Below are 19,504 nucleotides of genomic sequence, written 5' to 3'. Positions count from 1 at the left end.
ATCTATTTTAAATATAGTAGAGTGTATATGTCGATCCCAAACTCTCAATTTATCCTTCCCCTACCTTTCCCCTTTGGTAACCATAAGTTTGTTTTCTATGTCTGAGTCTGTATCTGTTTTGTAAATAAGTTCATTTGTATCATATTTTAGATTCCACATATAAGTGATATCCTATGATATTTGTTTTTCTCTGACTGACTCCACTTAGCATGATAATCTCTAGGTCCATCCATGTTGCTGCAAATGGCATTATTTCATTCTTTTTTAGGCTTATTGATACTCCATTATATATATGTACCACATCTTCTTTATCCATTCATCATCGACAGATGATGGACATTTAGGCTGCTTCCATGTCTTGATTATTGTAAACAGCACCTTTTTTGTGGTATCTTTGTCTGGTTTTGGTATCAGGGTGATGGTGGCCTCATAGAATGAGCTTGGGAGTGTTCCTTCCTCTGCAATTTTTTGGAAGAGTTTCAGAAGGATAAGTGTTAACTCTTCTCTAAATGTTTGATGGAATTTTCCTGTGAAACCATCTGGTCCTGGACTTTGTTTGTTGGAAGTTTTTTAATCACAGGTTCAATTTCATTACTTGTGACTGATCTGTTCATATTTTCTATTTCTTCCTGGTCCAGTCTTGGGAGACTGTACCTTTCTAAGAATTTGTCCATTTCTTCTAGGTTGCCCATTTTATTGGCATAGAGTCTCTTATGATGCTTTGTATTTCTGTGGTATCCATTGTAACTTCTCCTTTTTCATTTCTAATTTTATTGATTTGAGCCCTCTACCTTTTTTTCTTGATGAATCTGGCTAAAGGTTTATCAGTTTTGTTTATCTTCTCAAAGAACCAGCTTTTAGTTTTATTGATCTTTGCTATTGTTTTCTTTGTTTCTATTTCATTTATTTCTGCTCTGATCTTTATGATTTCTTTCCTTCTGCTAACTTTGGGTTTTGTTTGCTCTTCTTTCTCTAGTCCCTTTAGGTGTAAGTTTCAGTTGTTTATTTGAGATTTTTCTTGTTTCCTGAGGTAAGATTGTATTGCTATAAACTTCCCTCTTAGAACTGCTTTTACTGCATCCCATGGGTTTTGGATCATTGTGCTTTCATTTGTGTCTAGTTATTTTTTTATTTCTTCTTTGATTTCTTCAGTGATCTATTGGTTGTAAGTAGCATATTGTTTAGTCCCCATGTGTTTGTGTGTTTTACAGTTTTTTTTCTTATAATTGATTTCTAGCCTCATAGTGTTGTGGTCAGAAAAGATGCTTGATATGATTTCAATTTTCTTAAATTTACTGAAGTTTGCTTTGTGACCCAAGATGTGATCTATCCTGGAGAATGTTCCATGTGCACTTGAGAAGAAAGTGTAATCTGCTGTTTTTGGATGGAATGTCCTAAAAATATCAGTTAAATCTATCTGGTCTATTGTGTCGTTTAAAGCTTGTGTTTCCTTATTAATTTTCTGTTTGGATGATCTGTCCATTGGTATAAGTGAGGTGTTAAAGTCCCCCACTATTATTGTGTTACTGTCAATTTCCTCTTTTATAGCTGTTAGCATTTGCCTTATGTACTGAGGTGATCCTATGGTGGGTGCATATATATTTATAATTGTTATATCTTCTTCTTGGATTGATCCCTTGATCATTATGTAATGTCCTTCTTTGTCTCTTGTAACAGTCTTTATTTTAAAGCCTATTTTGTCTGATATGATATTGCTACTCCAGCTTTCTTTTGATTTCCATTTGCATGGAATATCTTTTTCCATCCCCTCACTTTCAGTCTGTACGAGTCCCTAGGTCTGAAGTGGGTCTCTTGTAGACAGCATATATATGGGTCTTGTTTTTGTATCCATTCAGCCAGTCCATGTCTTTTGGTTGGGGCACTTAATCCATTTACATGTTAGACAATTATCAATATGTATGTTCTTATTGCCATTTTGTTAATTGTTTGGGATTTGTTTATGTAGGTCTTTTTTTCTCCCCTTCCTCTTTTGTTCTTTTCTCTTGTGATTTTTTTTTTTTATAAGTTGGTCCAATTTTATTGAAATCTGTTACAGAAGACAGTTCAAATAGGAACCACTGTCTGTGGTTTTAAGGCCTATAGAAATCTGAGTTGCATTTTACTGCAAAATATAAAATACATTAATTCAAACTACAGTGTAAAAAGATTTTATTAATAATGAATTGTATGTCCTCATTAAATTAGATATTTGCAAATGTTTTCCTAAATAGTTACAGCTAATTTAGAGATATCTTTTAAAGTTCAAATAGCTAGTTTAAATTTGAGAAAACATACACTTACTGTAACATGAAAGATGTTCACATCGAGATACTTCAGCCCCAACTTCACAAACTACTGGAAATTAAGGGATACTTTGTTGCTAGAGGAAAAAATATCACTTACATCAGGGAAAATTATACTAGACTACCAGTTTAAAATGAGCAATAGTTCACATAATATTAGAGAAATTCTCTCTTGCCTTACAAATGCAAAATAAATCCTCCAGACTCCCTTCTCTGTAGAGACCACCAGCTCACTATCCAGGCTCTGAAACTTAGCACAATTAGGGAAAAAACAAGACAGACTTCAGTATGAGAATGAGCCAAAACATTTCCCGAGGGAAGCATTTCTGATTTTGTTTTTATTAAGCATTCTCTTGATCTTTAAGCTCTTTTTTTAAAAACAAAACAAAACAAACAAACAAAAAAAACCCCACTCAATTCCCAAGATCCGTTTGAAAATGAAAAAAAAAGATCTGATGGCTCTCACAGCAACCTTCATCATGTCAAGGCAATTTAACTCACATCTCCTGATATTTCCTCCCCATTTCCTACTGACAGCGTCACCCCTTGCCCTTAGAGTAGTTGAGGTTCCCTGTAACACAGACCCTTGGTCTTTTTAGCGTTAGCTAAAACACATATTTTGAAAAATGTGTCTGTAAATACCCTTCAAGTCCTGACCTAATTTCCTGATATATAAGGCACATAAGAGGTGGTGTCCCCTGCGACTGTCTAATGCTTACCAACTATTTAGGAAGTTCCCTTGACTCTTTAAGTTTGCCTTTAGAGATTAAAATTCAACATAGAAAAACAATCAGTTATCAAACATTTATTCCTAATTTAGAGTAAAACTACATTACATAGCAAAACTCCACTTATTAAACTCTATCTCATGCAAACTTAAAATTTTAAAAATAGTAATTCCAGGCCCCAAGGTAGACCATGAACCTACTTAGATGCAAACACGGTAAACACTTTAAATTTTTTTTTTCAAATCTTCCTAAAAGAAGTGTGTTTTTGGCTGATCAACATTATACATGAAGTCTGTTGCTAAGGAACACAATTTTTGACCTGGTAACAGAAATCATTCTGGTAATCTGACACACGACCAAGATGCTAAGACTATAGAATTAAAGGCATTCTTTTGGATTCTTTCCTTTAATAATTTTTAAGTGGAAAACCATGAAGAGGCTTCCAGCTCAGTAGAGACATTGATTAAAGCTTGGTAAAAATGGGCAGGTTTGCAGACCTTGGGTAACGCACGTCAAATTCAATAGGCCAAAGGAGTGAGTTTTTCATGATGGGGCTCTCACCACTCACAGGTTTTGGGCCAGTTTTCCATAGCCTCCTCTCCCAGCATCGTAGTCCTGACGATACTCATCTCGTACATGGCCTCCAGAACGCCCACGGCCATACTGCCTGCCCTCCTTAAAGCCTGCGTCCCAGTCTGTGCGAATGATCCGGTCATCCGGACGCATTCCATTTATGTACCACATGGCATTTTCTGTATCTGCTCTTGAATAGTGTTCCACAAAGGAGAACCCACATGCTGTTTTCTTCATTTTATCCAGGCCCATGATGATTTTCTTTATGTCACCACTTTTGCTGAAGAGTTCATAGATTTGTTCTTCAGTTGTATAAGAGGAAAGATTTCCAACATACGGTGTACAGCTTTCCTTCAGTAATTAATTTTTCCTGTTCTTCACTGTCACCCTGGAAGTGCTGGTCCTGGTACTGGCTCAGCTTGATGTAGGAGTTGCTGCACAGCGCCTTCAGGAGGCCACCCGACATAGTGCACAATGTGGCCGAGGACGCCGCCACTGTGAGAATCTTCTCTTGTGATTTGATGACTAACTTTAGTGTTGTGCTTGGATTCCTTTTTTCTTTTTCGTGTGTGTATCTATTGTAGATTTTTGGTTTGTACTTACCATAAGGTTTTGATATAGCAGTCTATATTTAAACAAGATTGTTTTAAGATGCTGGTCTTTTAATTTCAAATGCATTTCCAATATCCTGCATTTGTACTCTCCTCTTCTCATGATTGCTGGTTTTGATATCACATTTGTGTGTGGATGATTTCCTACCTTTACCAGTGAGCTTTTGCATTTGTAATTTTCTTGTTTCTACTTGTGGCCTTTTCTTTTCTACCTACCTAGAGAAGTTCCGTTAGCATTTGTTGCAAAGCTAGTCTGGTGGTGCTGAATTCTCTTAGCTTTTGCTTGTCTGTAAAGCTTTTGATTTCTCTGTCGAATCTGAATGAAAGCGTTGCTGGGTAGAGTATTCTTGGTTGTAGGTTCTTCCCTTTCATCACTTTAAATATATCGTGCCACTCCCTTGTGGCCTAAAGAGTTTCTGCTGAGAAGTCAGCTGATAACCTTATGGGAGTTCCCTTGTATGTTATTTGTTGCTTTTAATATTTTTTCTTTGCCTTTAATTTTTGTCAATTTGATTACTATGTGCCTCGGCTTGTTCTTCCTTGGGTTTATCCTGCCTGGGATTCTCTACACTTCCTGGACTTGTGTGACTGTTTCCTTCCCCATGTTAGGGAAGTTTTCAGCTATTATCTCTTCAAATATTTTCTCAGGTCCTTCTCTCTCTCTTCTTCTTCTTCTGGGACCCCTATAATGTGAATGTAGGGGTGCTTAATGTTGTCCCAGAGATCTCTCAGAGTGTCTTTATTTCTTTTCATTCTTTTTTCTTTATTCTGTTCTGTGCCAATGATTTCCACCATTCTGTCTTCCAGCTCACTTATCTGTTCTTCTGCCTCACTTATTCTGCAATTTATGCCTTCTAGTGTATTTTTAATTTCAGTTATTGTATTGTTCATCTCTGTTTGCTTGTTCTTTAGTTCTCCTAGGTCTTTGTTAAACATTTCTTGTATCTTTTCGATATGTGCCTCCATTCTTTTTCTGAAATCTTGGATCATCTTTACTATCATTACTCTAAAGTCTTTTCCGGGTAAGTTGTCCATCTCCACTTCATTTAGTTGTTCTTGTAGGTTTTTATCTTGGTCCTTCGTCTGGAACATAATCCTCTGCTGTCTCACTTTGTCTAACTTTCTGTGATTGCAGTTTCTTTTCTGCAGGCTGCAGGGCTGTGGTTCTTATTGCTTCTGCTGTCTGCCCCCTGGTGGATGAGGCTGTCTAAGAGGCTTGTGCAGGTTTCCTGGTGCAGGTCCCTCTGGTGGGCAGAGCCATGTCAGGGGGTGTGTTTAGCAAGCAGCTGTGTGCTCAGGAAGACTTTAAGCTGCCTGTCTGCTGATGGGTGTGGCTGTGTTCCTGCCCTGTTGGTTGTTTGGCATGAGGCATCCCAGCACTGGAGCCTACAGGCTTTTGGGTGGTGCCAGGTCTTGGTGAGAAAATGGTGGCCTCTGGGAGGGCTCACACCAATGAGTACTCCCCAGAACTACCACTGCCAGTGTCTTTGTCCCTGCAGTGAGCCACAGCTGCCCCCCGCCTCTGCAGGAGACCCTCCAATACTAGCAGGTAAGTCTGGCTTAGGCTTTTATGAAGCCACTGCTTTTTTCCCTGGGTCCTGGTGCACACAAGAGTGGGGTTTCTGTGCCCTCCAAGAGGGGAGTTTCTGTTTCCCCCAGTCCCGTGGAATTCCTGCGGTCAAACCCTGCTGACCCTCAAAGCCAGATTCTTTGGGGCTTCTCCTCCTGTTGCCAGACCCCCAGGCTGGGGAGGTTGATGTGGGGCTCAGAACTTTCACTCCTGTGGCAGAATTTCTATAGTAAAATTATTTTCCAGTTTGTGGGTCACCCACCCAGCAGGTATGGAGTTTGATCTTACCGTGGTTGTGCTCCTCCTACCGTCTTGTTGTGGCTTCTTCTTTGTCTTCGGATGTAGGATATCTTTTTTGATAGGTTCCAGCATTTTTTGGTTGATGATTGTTCTGCAGTTAGTTGTGATCTTGGTGTTTTTGTGAGAAGAGATGAGCTCACGTCCTTCTTCTCCACCATGTTGTCTCTGCCTATAGATTTTCTACATAGAATTTGATAATGACTCTGTGAGTGTGTTGAACGGGCAGGAAAGAGGAAGCCTTGGGGGATGAGTTACTCAGTAACCTGAAGACTGATGTTTGGTTCAGCCTAAAATTGTCATAGAAACGCTTATTAAGTGGAACCATACTCAGTTGCCATTATCGTAGGTCAAAAATAATTAAATGTAGGCAGATAAGTATAGCTCAACATCATACATGCTAAGCACCCAGAAGGCAAAGATTTCATTAATTTATCTGGCTTTGGTTCCAATCAAGCAACAACTATTTATTGAACATTTATGTGCAAGAGTCTCAGTTCAAAGATAAAAAACAAAATCCTGCCTTCAAGAAGCTCACATTCCTAGTTGAGATAAGCCATGGATTGTTAAATGCTAATGTGAGAAACGATGCTTTCATTGGGAGAATACCTGAGCAAATGCTAAGTGAACAGGCCACACCAAGTGTGATGGGGCTTCAGAGAAAAGAAAAGATCATTTGGGGCTAAAATAACATGTAAAAGATGAGACATATGAATCAAGCAAAATATGACACAATGAAGGAGGAATGATCAGGCAGGGCATAAAAATGGGAAACATCAAGATGTATTTTGCACATCCAGTCTGAACCAGAGAAGTTCAAAAACAAGGTTAGAAAGATGAATTAAGGCAGCTTACAATAAGCTTCAGTGTCTTTTATTCCTGTGAGTGGAAATCAGCTGAATCTGTTGAATGAAATAATAAGCAGCTAGATACCAGAGCAAATGGAAAATATACACAAAAGACGTTGTAGCCAGAGTTTACCTATGCAACTGAGGCACAGAAAAGTTAAGTAACTTGCCCAGGGTCACACAGCTAGTCAACGGTAGTCTGACCTTAAGCCCAAGGCAGTCTGGCAGCAAAGTCCCACTATTAAGCACCATGATCCAAGAGATACGTATACATAGGTCCACACAAAAACTTGTGTTTATTCATAGCAGCATTATTCATAATAGCCAAAAAGTAGAAACAACCTAAATGCCCATCAACTGATGAATGGATAAACAAAATGTAATATAGCCATACAATGGAATATTATTCAGCCATAAAAAGAAATGAATCATGCCACAACATGGATGAACCTTGAGAACATTACAGTAAGGGAAGGAAGCCAGTCACCAAAAAAGAATATATATATAGAGAGAGAGGGGGGGGGGGATGATTCCATTTGTGTGACATTTCTAGACTAGGCAATTTCATAAAACAAGAAAATAGATTAGTGGTTGCCTAGGGCTGCAGGAATAGGTAATGGGGAGTAACTGCTAATGGGAATGGAGTTGTTGTGGGTTTTTTACAGGGGATGAGGTAATGAAAATGTCCTAAATTTAGACTTTGTTTATGGTTGCATGATTATACTAAAAAAAAACCCCACCAAACTATAAAATTTAGGTGAGTAAATTTTATGGTATGTGAATTATATCTCAAAAAAAGGCATAAAGAAAATTTTTAAGTGTGTAAGATGACTACAGGTTATAGTATATGCAGTGATACCCAGCAACCATGGGGAAAAGTGAAAGAGTCAGATACATAGACCTGGAGCTTGTGAACCGTCAGTGCCAGATCTGTGGATGTGACAAGTCCCATGGGAGTCTTTCCATGAGAAACAAAATATGGAAACCAGTGACAGCTTGTTGTCCTGCCAGGGAGCTGACAGTTCTGTTAGCAACTTATATTCTACAGATTCCAGCCCTACTCCAGGTTAGACTGTTGGCTTTCTAGCTGGCCCAAACACATTAGCATCAGCTGATAAGGATGTACTAAATTTGTTTTGTTTTGCTTTTGTTCTGCAGTTTTTGAAGAGCCAGAAGATCCAAGCAACAGGTCGTTTTTCTCTGAAATCATCTCTTCGATTTCGGATGTGAAGTTCAGCCACAGTGGGAGGTATATCATGACCAGAGACTATCTGACGGTCAAAGTTTGGGATCTCAACATGGAAAACCGCCCCATCGAGACTTACCAGGTACAGACCACCACCCACTAATACGTAGATTGGGCACTTCTTCAAGGGTTCCAAATCAGCCCCTGCCTGCAAAGGCTTACAAAGCAGAAGATAAAAGACATGTTGAGCCAGTTAAACATCCAGAAATAGCAGGTAGACAGTTCAGCGTAAGTCTGGATAGATCTAGCCTAGAGGAAAGGTCAGGAACCATGCTCTGAGGTCCCAGTGTTTACAGGCTGGGAAGAGGAAATGGATTTGGCAAGAGAGACTGGAGAAAGTGCAGTGAGGTAGGACGGAAACTGAGAGGAGTCCTGGAAGCTGAGTGAAGAAACTGTCTCGAGGAGGAAGAAGTCACCAACTGCCGAATGCTGTTGCTGAATCAAGGAAGGACTGAGAAATGGCCAATGGGATTTAGTAACATGGAGATTACCAGGCACCTTAATGAAAGAGTTGTAGGTGAAGTGGTAGGAATGAATGTCTGATTGGAGTGGGTTCAAGAGAGACTGTAACTAGAGGATGGGAAACGTAGTGAAATTTTTTTTTAATTTATTAATTTATTTATTTTTGGCTGCTTCGGGTCTTCATTGCTGCGCGGGCTTTCTCTAGTTGCAGCGAGCGAGGGGGCTACTCTTCTTTGCGGTGCACAGGCTTCTCATTGCAGTGGCTTCTCTTGTTGCGGAGCACAGGCTCTAGGCACGTGGGCTTTAGTAGTTGTGGCACGCAGGCTCAGTAGTTGTGGCACACGGGCTTAGTTGCTCTGTGGCATGTGGGATCTTCCCGGACCAGGGCTTGAACCCCTGTCCCCTGCATTGGCAGGCAGATTCTTAACTACTGTGCCACCAGGGAAGCCCTGTAGTGAAATTTTGAAAGAGATTTTGTTCTGAAGAGGAATAGAGAAATGGGGTAATAGCTGGAATGGAATGCAGGATTGAGGAAGTCATCACAGCTCGTTTTAGGCTGATAGAAGTAAGCCCATAGAGAGGGAGATAATTAATTGAAGCAGTCAACTTCTCAAGCGAATAGATTCCATTGCAGAATTGGACTTAGATGAGGTGGGCAAGTCATCCATCAAAGGAAAGAGAAAAGAGTAAATAGCTACAGATGCAGTAGGTTTGTCAATTTTGTGATGGGAACATATAGATGGTTTCTTCTTATTGCTTCTATTTTCCAGTAAAATAAGAAGCAAGGTCATTAGCTGAGTGAGAAGGAAAAGTGTAAAACTCATTTAAGAGAGTGAATTGACTAGGGCAGTATGGTAGGGTTGCTCAGGGATCCACTTGAGGTTTATATTATTGATTTAAAGTGAGACTAATCTGTGTGATTGTATGTTTTTTCCCAGGCACATTCACCTGCTTGGTACAGGTAAGGAAGAGCAGAAAGTTAGATTTAACCAGTGATGGGGTTTTTGCCAAGGAAGTACAATGGAAGGAGGGAGAAAAGCAAGTTTGTTGAAGGTATCTATTAAGGGAGTGATTGATTGATTGGAATGATGGTTGGCTGAATCTAAGGTAGGTAAGAAGGGGAATGAAGAATTGATAGAATCAAGATACTAAAGGGCATGAACTAAAATGATAGGAAGTAACAATAGAGTGATACTTATTCAACAAATACAGTTACAGTAATGACAAGGCTCATAATATGACCCAGAAAGCAAAGGACAAAACGCACTGAAAATGATGAGGCCAAGTAACCAAGAGTGAGTCCAGAGTATTCGAATCGCTAAGAATGATGGCAGGGATGGTGACGGAAGAGAGATTGAGGCGCTAGAGTGGCTTCCAGGAATGGGGTAGAGGGGCTGAGAACTGTTGATGACTGTAAGAAGGATGGGTAGCAGGAAGTCATGTTGGATGGCATGACTTGGAAGGAGCTGAGGACCCGAGACAGGAATGATTGTCCTGAGCAGCACGGAGCCCACCCACCTTGGCACATGAGGGCAGAAGTCCAGCCGCCACATGAGTGGCCGCAGGAAACGTTGAGAGAGGAGATTGAGGACACTGAGGACTTTGATGGCTGACCGTGAAGCTGTAAAAAAGGTTTGGGGGCCAGAAAAAAGACCACAGATGTGGTCGAGGTAGTTTGGTTACCCCTGTAGTTCAGATAACATCCCCTGTGTGTTTGCGTTCTCATTGTCCCCCACATGCTGCCCTCAGGCTCCCGCTCACAGCCCTCATCTCCAGCACAGGGCTAGAGCAAACAGGAGTGTCCCCTTCCAGCTGCGCAGTCAAACCATCTGGTGTTACATCCCTTAGTACGAAAGAGATGGCAGTGGGAACTAGAACCTGAGAGGGGGTGATATTGACAGGGGTGTGGCCCACTGGAGAGCCACGCTTAGAGAAAAGTAGATTAGGCTACACGGTGGGGGGAGCAATTACTACTTTTATTTTAGGGAAAGACTTTTAGAACAAAGCTAGCTAGCTGTGACATGGAATCATCAGCATTTTAAGATCATGGTTCTCAAACCATGTTTACCTAGTAGTAGACATAGAAATGTTTGTAGAACACTGAGAAAGAGCTCTCATAGCCCATTATTGAAATTAAATATTACAAAAATTATTTAACTTATTTTAGATGACATATTTCAAAGCAATTTAGTTAAGTTTATATACCATATCAGATGGTAATATAGTATATCAAAGATGGTAAACAAACTGAGTGAGTGTCTGGAACACTGTTGAAAAAATTGTAAGGACTGGTCCAGTGGGAAGGAATTCCATCATCAATTACTACTGCCTTCCCTGGGCAGGGAGACAGGTGATACGCTTTTGTATCTTCATATATCCATCAACTGATCTCAAGCATGTTTCTAGGAATAAGAAGCTGTAGACTTAAGTATGATGAGCTATGTTCACGTTTTCCTATAGAACAGGGGTTGACAAACTGTGACCTGTGGAGCTAAATCCAGCCCCCCATCTGTTTTTGTAAAAGCAGTTTTATTGAAATACAGCCACACCTGATCATTTACCTATTATCTATGGCTGTTTTCATGCCACAACGGCAGAGTTGGGTCGTCGTGACAGAAACCGTATGGCTCACAAAGCCTAAAATATTTACTGTCTGATCCTTTACAGGAAAAGTTTGTCAACCCCTGAAATAGAAGAACAAACCAACAGAGTTTAATCGTGCTAGACCTCACAGTGGTCTATCAACTATACAATAGCAGGCTCCCACAAGTACATGATTTGAGAACCACTGTGTTGGGAGACTCAGTGTCAAGAAGGCCATCCCCAAGCTCATAGGAACATAGCATAGAAACAATATTTGCAACATGAAGAGAGAAGCATCAAATAGGACCACGAGTCTTAAGTTTTCCCTTACTCTGCTCTCTAGATGTTTGTTTCTCATGTCTGTATCTTACCTTTTTCTCTCCTCTGATGGAAAAAAGTCCATCTTCTCTGCCTAAGATTTTTTTTTTTACAACAGAATATATGTGCAACATACCTTCATAGTATAATAGATGATCTTTTCCTGTAGAGGCCCTCAGTTGGAGGTAGTCAGGAACTTCCCAGAACTGCTCCATACTGTTTGTACGAATGTAAACAGGTACAGCCACTATGGAGAACAGTCTGAAGGTTCCTTAAAAAACTAAAAATGGAATTACCATATGATCTATCAGTCCCACTCTCGGGAATATATCCAGAGAAAACCGTAATATGAAAAGATACATGCACCCCCAGTGTTCACCGCAGCACTGTTTACAATAGCCAAGACATGGAAGTGACCTAAATGTCCATCATCTGTCGATGATGAATGGATAAAGAAGATGTGATACATATATATAATGGAATATCAGTAAGCCTAAAAAAGAATGAAAGAATGCCATTTGCAGCAACATGGATGGACCTAGAGCTTATCATACTAAGTGAAGTAAGTCAGAAAGAGAAAGACAAATATCATATGATATCACTTATCATATGATATCACTTATGTGGGGAATCTAAAATATGACACAAATGAACTTATCTACAAAACAGAAACAGACTCCAGAGAACAGACCTGTGGTTGCTAAGGGGGAGAGGGAGTGGGTGAGGGATGGATTGAGAGTTTGGGATTGACATACACACACAGTACTATATATAAGCTAGATAACCAGCACGGACCTACTGTATAGCACAGGGAACTCTACTCAATACCATGTAATAACCTATATGGGAAAAGAATCTGAAAAAAAATTATATATATGTGTGTGTATAATGGGATCACTTTGCTATACACCTGAAAGTAACACAACATTTTAAATCAGCTAAACTTAAAAAAAAAAAAGGTGCATCAGATAAATAAATAAATAAAAAGTCTCAGGAAAATAATGAAAAAAAAAGTGCTCCATAACAGATACAAGGAAGCAGTAGGGGGAGATAAGATTGAAAACAGGATCTATTTTGCCTGTCTTTTTGCTCCAAAAAGTAGGAGATCTGGAGTACGAGGATAATCAATTTGGCTCCCATTGCCCACTGCACTAATTCCGTCTTGACATCCTTCCCCTTCAGAAGCCCCACTCCTCTTCCTCTTCTTCCTCTATTACACAGAACTTGGAAGCAAGTCAATGATAAAATCAAGAAAAGGCAAGAATCAATCAGGCTTGCTTTCTAGACAAGAGATGGATTCTTGAGGTCAGGGTCCTCCAACCATCAGAAGAAAAGTTCGACCCCCAATTTATGCCCTTACCTCCACCATCACTTTCTTCCAAGGAAATAGTCTGTGCTGATTTGGGAGAGGGGGAATTAATTATAGTCAGGACCAGGGTTAGGCAAACCATGACTCAGAGGCCAATCCTGTCTGCCACCTATCATCTATCTTTGTAAATAAAATTTTATTGGACCACAACTCCCACTCATTTGTTTATGTATTATAGCTGCTTTTGCATGACAAGGGTAGAGTTGGGTGGTTGCTATATGGCCCACAAAGTATAATTATTTACTATCTGGGCCTTGATAGAAAAAGAAGTTTGTCAAGACCTGGAATCAGCTCTCTCTTTGTCCCAGGACTCTCTTCTGCTTTGCTCAAGGATTCTTAATGATAACTAGAGATCTTCAACAAGCAGAAATGGCCCTACAAACAAAATCGCCTTCCAGATCAGATCTGAGCCACTTCCAATATGCACAAAAGGTGGAGGAAGGGAAGGACAATGAATGATTTAATTTATAGCAGAGTTCCCAAGCTCAAGACACAAGCCTCGCCCTTACATACCATTACCTAACAAAGCCAAAAGCCCAGCTGCAGATGGATTCTCTTGTCACTACAACACTGAAGCAAATACCCTGACAAGGCCCAGAACTGTTTGTTTGGGAACAAGAGAGTAAAGGTGGAGGAAATTAATTTGCAGACTTAGAAATCCTTACACTGTCCAAATAACTCAGAGAGCTTTTCAAATACCCAGAATATCTAATGGAACAAGGAATGAATCTGACCTCATTCCTCTGCCCAGTGCTAAGCACACAGCTGAGCCTCTGAGCTCAGCATCCAACAGAACTCTGGGGTCAAGGGAGGAGAGGGGCCCAGGCTGCAGGAAAAGGGAGAGTGAACCATCAGTGTCCATCGAAACAAAGTCAAACAAACAGTGCTTTTCATAACGTCCCTCTGCCTTCACCCAATTTTAGCTCCCTCTTGGCCTCACCTCAGTTCCTTATCACAGCTCCTGTCTAGGACTGAGACCCCACGTAAGGCGAGGCCAATGAGGCAGAGCCAGTGGGAGGTAGATTGCTAGAGAAGGCAAGAGTGTGTGTGTGTGCTCCAGAACCCAGATCCCGGGTTCACTTCCCATTCTGTCATTTCCTTTCCTGTGTGATCTCGGACAAATGGTGTCATACCCAGTACTTCATCCTCTGTTAAAGCGAAGAGAATGACAACACCTACATCCTAAGATGATGTTAGAGATGAAATAAGATTCTATGGCTAAAGTGCCTGGCTAATAATAACAAGCTGGCATATTATGTATACCTGTTATAATTACCAGTCCCTATGACAGAGCTCAGGAAGAATTCAAAATTGCACCCAGATTACTGCCCTCCAAGCCCTAATCCTCTGCCTATTTGCCATCTTCACCTGAGATGCTGAATGCAGCTGGAGAAAAACACCCAACCATGCTGACCAGATGCGTTTAAAATTCACATCCAACAACTTCAAGCGGCGCTCAGCGCCTTCCAGAAACCCTGCACTGTTTCCCGACCACCCCCTCCCCTTCCTCACTCTCAGCTGATAACCTTGCTTCTTATTTCACTGAAAAATAGAAACAGGAGAAAACTGCTGCATACTCCAGGGCTGCGCCATGCACATCACATCAGAGTCTACTGGATGAGCTCCCTTTGCATAGGCATCTCCAAATTATAGATCCCAAAAATGAACATGGCAACTCCATCTTTCCACTTGCTCAAGAGAACGATGCAGGAGCCCTCTTTGACTCCTGTTTTCCTCTCCACACTTCACAGTGGATCCATCCCCAAGTCCTATCAGCTCTCCTTCCAAACACGTCGAGAATCCGACCACCTCCCACCACTGCCCGCTCTGGTCCACGCCGTCATCTATCACCCCAGGTTCTACCTAGCCTCCCTGCCTTTGGCCCTGCAGGCTTACACTCTGTCATGACACAGCAGGCTCAGGATCCTTCCTGTGAAGTCTGTTCACATCACTCAGAGTAAGGGGCCTACGGGAACTGGTCAGCACACGCTGAGGCCTCCACCCTCTGCTTGTTGCCACCCTCCACCCCACTGCCTCCAGGACTCCTGCCTCTGGGCCTTTGCGTTTGCTGTTCCCCATGCTTGGAAAGCCTTTCCCCCAGATACCACTGAGGTGCATTCATTTCCTTCAGGCTTCTGCTCCAATGCCACCTTCTCAGGTGAACCCTTGACTACTCACCCTGTATAAAATAATACTCCCACTCCCTTTTTCCATGTTTTTTTCTCTATATTTTTATCACCATCTAAAATATCTTATATATTTACTTGGTTATATGGTCTCTTCCCCAACAGTAGGAGGAAAGCACCCCAGGGGTATTCTGTTCACGGCTCTCTCCCAACCACATAGCAGGCGTTCAATAAATATTTGTCGAATAAAAGGCTGAATGAACGGGGTCCTCTAAATCAGCTTAGAAAATGGGAATCTCCCGCTTAATGGGCCCTGCTCTCTGCCACCATCTATGTACGCAAGCTTGTTTAATCCACACTAGCCATGTAATCAGCTCACTAACCCATCTTAATGTCCCAAGGCTGAAAAGGGCCACACCTGGGTTCAGATCTGAGACCATCCGATTCAAGCCACATTTACACTGAAAGAATTAACAGCTCACATCCAAAGAGGAGCTCCACACAGAGAAATCATTTTTAAAAATAATAACACCCTCTTAATGTGTCTTCTCCCCAACCAGGTTCACGACTACCTCCGCAGCAAGCTGTGCTCCCTCTACGAAAATGACTGCATTTTTGATAAATTTGAATGTGTGTGGAATGGGTCAGACAGGTAAGAAAGGTCTCTGTGGCGGGGAACTTACCAAAGGTGGTCCCTCTCCTTGCAAAGGCCCTGGGCTGTGTATCCTAAGCGGGGTGCAACCAAAGGGAGATCAAAATCGGCCCCGAGGCCTGGCAGAGACACACCGTGTGGACCACTGGACGACCCTTGAGGCAGGCCTGGAAAGGAGGGAGGGATGAGTGAGACCCTTGACTCCTCTTTCAGGACTGGCCCAGGTGACCACTTAACCTCAAGAAAATCCTACCTTGTACACACAAGACACTCCCAGAGCTGGGTCAACATGCCTAAACTGAAGCTCCACCAGCAAATTTCCAGCATGAATCGTTCAGATGACTGCAGAGTGTGCTTTCTAGATGGAAAATTATTCCTTGAAGCTGCCAGTATAGACCTGGCCAAAGGCCCTGGAGGTTCATTAACCGAATTCTACTCGGCCTCATTTATCACATGTCCTGAAAGTGATTTATGACTGTTTTAAGGCCTTTGATTTCAACAGTACTTCCTATTACCTCCCCATAGTTTCTTTTTGGTTTGACATATATTTCAGATGACTCTCTGATTTCCAGGAGAAGTAAGCACAGGCTACCAGGGGCTGTTCCCCAATGAAGGCGGCACCAGCAGAGTAGTGCCTGGAAGCAGGGAAATTCTATCACGGCAAAGCACTCAGAGAGTCAAGCTCTTAGTGAGCACAGGCCTCTCTCTGTGACCCTTGTTGGGTTTTTTTTTTTTGTCAGTGATCCAAAATCAGCTTTCCACTTAGCAGGCCTGGAAGGAATCACCACGTGGCAGAGGACGCATGTCACACTGCCCAATTGGTAGAGGGCAGAGGGCAGAGCAACTGTGACATATTAACAAAGGCCCTCGAGGGGAAAAGAAGCTAGCCCAACCCTATTATTTTATTTCTTTTCATTTACAGCTGTCATTTATTCATTGTTTATTAAGAAAAGGGTTTTTTTTTAATATTTGTGGTTGTTATTGTTCCAGTTTCCCTCCTATCTTAACCAAGGTTCAAAAACTGTACTTACTAGGTACTTTCACACACATCATGTTTTTTAATCCTGACCACAATCCATCAAGATTGTTTTCACCATCCCCATTTTCCAGTTGAGGAAACTGAGGCTCAGCCAGATAAAGTAATCTGCCCAAGCTCATGAACTAGTAAGCAGTAGAGACAAGAGGAAGAGTTTGAATCCTAAAATCAACATGCTTTCCACCGCATTACAATTTCTTTCCGTAACTGAGAAAATGTTATTCTTGGTCCAGATAAGGTTGAGATTATTTTCCCAGAAAAGACTTTCTCTTACTGTTTAAAAACAAGTCGGGTCATGGTGAGGGAAGCAAAGGTCAGTGCATGGGAAGCAGTGAGGCCAAGTGGCTGAATGCTTGTGCCCCGGAGTCCGGCAGATGTGGGCTGGAGAGCTGACTTGGCTACTTATTAGGTGTGTGACACTGTACAAGTCACTCACTTTTCCTCCTGTGTAAATCCCTTACATGGGATGAAGGAAGAGTAAATGAAGTCTGGGGTAAAGCACTCAGCACCCTGACTGATGAGGTAATAATAGCTCGCTCTATGACAGAAACACACATTTCACAGCATCAGTTTCCTGGGCCAGCAAAACAAAAATCTAACCCTTGGTTAATTTCTTGGACAGCTAACAAAGTACCCAAAAACTCGGCCCCTTGGCTGTAGCCCAGTGTTGTCGGTTTTCCTTCACCTTTCTCCAACCCCAGATGAGACGCTGTGTTCTCCCATCCTAACCTGCCAGTCAGAGCCTCACCCACAAACAAGGCCACGCCCACCTCTCCAGGGGGCAGCCACAATGGGACGCTACTTGGTATCTTTCCCTCAGCCTGTCATCTTGTCCAAACTGTCACCATTAAAGAGTCAGTCCATTGCTTCTGGAAGGCTCTGGCATTCACTGCTCTCTTAATCAATTGTATATATGCCTGAGAATGGATAAATCCTGTAGAAAGGTAGACACCATCTGCCAGTCCCCTCAAAGGCTTATTTCCTTATCCTACATCCTTTCAAAATTGAATTTTTGTTTACTCCCTTCCCGAGTGAGACCATGATGGCACCTCATTTTTTGGAAAAAGCTGAATTTAGATCTAGTTCTTAGCAGGGGGAGGAAACATGCTGGTACGTGTGCTGTACTGCCAGCATCCCTCCTGCAGTGCTGATGCAAGAAAGCCTTAGCGGTCGGGCAACACAGAATCCCTCCTACTGTAACCGTGCTTTAAATGTACACAATACAATGACGGTTGTTTTCAGTGTTCCTACTCTCATAACTTCACTCCAGCCTCAGAATCCTGATGTGAGGGAGGTGGGCTGGGATCATTAAAACCACTGGACTCATTTATGGAGCCCAAGCACCAAAAGGAATCTGTTGGTAAATTACAAGGAGGGTTATCACGATCCTTCACCCAGCCAAAGAGTTTGTTGCTATTAGTGATTCCAAAGAAACTCAACGTCACACTACAAAGCCTGTTGCAGTTTTTGGTCTCTCGTTTGTTTCTCGTGTGCCATAAGCTGGCCACATTGTGGTGTCGTTTGCTCTAGAAAGCCTTTGTCTGTAGCACTCAGTCACTGCCTTTTTCCTCTGTGCTTTGCAGTGTCATCATGACGGGCTCCTACAACAACTTCTTCAGGATGTTTGACCGAAACACCAAGCGCGATGTGACCCTTGAGGCCTCGAGGGAAAACAGCAAACCCCGAGCTATCTTAAAACCGCGCAAAGTGTGCGTGGGGGGCAAGCGGAGAAAAGACGAGATCAGTGTCGACAGTCTGGACTTTAGCAAAAAGATCTTGCATACAGCTTGGCATCCTTCAGAAAATATTATAGCAGTGGCGGCTACAAATAACCTATATATATTCCAGGACAAGGTTAACTAGGAGGACAAGTTATTACTTAATAATCTCACATACTGAATACTAGTCAAACACGTTTTTAAATGTTTCTTTGGGTGTTCATTTGATGCATCGACTCTAATTTCCCTCTGCAGGAAACAAATGGAATAGAAGTCCACGGAGTCCAACCTTCCCAAATCCCCAGTTCTAAGAAACTTTTGTCAAACCCAACAGGTTCTGGGACACTTCTGTTTAGAATTGAGAGCTGCCAGCTAACAGTAATTCTTCCATAGCTGACTTGAATTTCTGATGCTTTTATTGCCCCGTTTTCTCTGGTGGGTCCAGTGTTTTGTTTCTAGGTGTCTGCTGAGATAAAATGAGGTTGTCTGTAGTATTTAAAGAGAAAAGAAAGAGATACTTTTTTTTTTAATTAAGCAACTCCATTTGATGATGATTGAAAAAAAAATTCAACGAAAAATAAACACCGTTTACTCTACTCTTAGAGAAATTCTCCTTGTTTTGTGAAAATTCAGAACCAGTCAGCATCTCCTGCCCCTACAGCACTTTTTTTTTTTCCATTTTCCATTTTCCATTTTCTTTTTCACAATTTCATTTGAACCAGAGATTTATTTATTTCACAAGGCTGCAAAGAGGATGCAGAATGGGAAGGGAAAAGGGCCACATCAGCACTGCTATATTCTTTTCTTTTCTTGTAAGCGCCATAGAAACAGCCTGAGAATTTGGCTAGGAAACACCATGAATGCTTCAGGGGACATAAAGAGAACACTTCGCTTCTCAGAGTTAGCTTGGCAAGGCCGTGTGCGGCCAGATTCCATCTGCTGCTTTGTTACTCTTGCTTTTTGTTATTTTAAATGGCTCCATATAATCCTCTACTTACATGTTCCTTGGCTTTTTCCCTTCAACCTTTTCCAGCTTATTTATTCCATCGACTTCTTTCTAAAGG

At 41.7% G+C, this 19,504-nt stretch overlaps 2 protein-coding genes across 4 annotated transcripts in view; one reads left to right on the top strand and one right to left on the bottom strand.

Annotated features, from left to right (window-relative positions):
- PPP2R2B (protein phosphatase 2 regulatory subunit Bbeta) overlaps positions 1 to 18,988 on the top strand; it is a 685,183-nt gene extending 666,195 nt beyond the window's left edge. For all 3 annotated transcript variants that reach the window (XM_061189802.1, XM_061189801.1, XM_061189800.1), the window contains 3 exons: positions 8,089 to 8,258; positions 15,595 to 15,686; positions 18,306 to 18,988. In XM_061189802.1, coding sequence (XP_061045785.1) covers positions 8,089 to 8,258; positions 15,595 to 15,686; positions 18,306 to 18,585 — 542 coding nt within the window. In that variant the 3' untranslated portion in view covers positions 18,586 to 18,988. The remainder of the gene's footprint in view (positions 1 to 8,088; positions 8,259 to 15,594; positions 15,687 to 18,305) is intronic.
- On the bottom strand, positions 3,562 to 4,070 carry LOC133090044 (nuclear cap-binding protein subunit 2-like). Its single transcript, XM_061188299.1, is given in 2 exon segments — positions 3,562 to 3,967; positions 3,969 to 4,070. Coding segments are annotated over 2 exon segments (474 nt in total). The 3' UTR covers positions 3,562 to 3,595.
- Positions 18,989 to 19,504: the final 516 nt, after the last annotated feature.

This window comes from Eubalaena glacialis, chromosome 4 (assembly GCF_028564815.1).
Source record: "Eubalaena glacialis isolate mEubGla1 chromosome 4, mEubGla1.1.hap2.+ XY, whole genome shotgun sequence".
NCBI lineage: Eukaryota > Metazoa > Chordata > Mammalia > Artiodactyla > Balaenidae > Eubalaena > Eubalaena glacialis.
The sequence above is the reverse complement of the archived record's forward strand: the minus strand, read 5'-3'. Positions and strand labels throughout refer to the sequence as shown.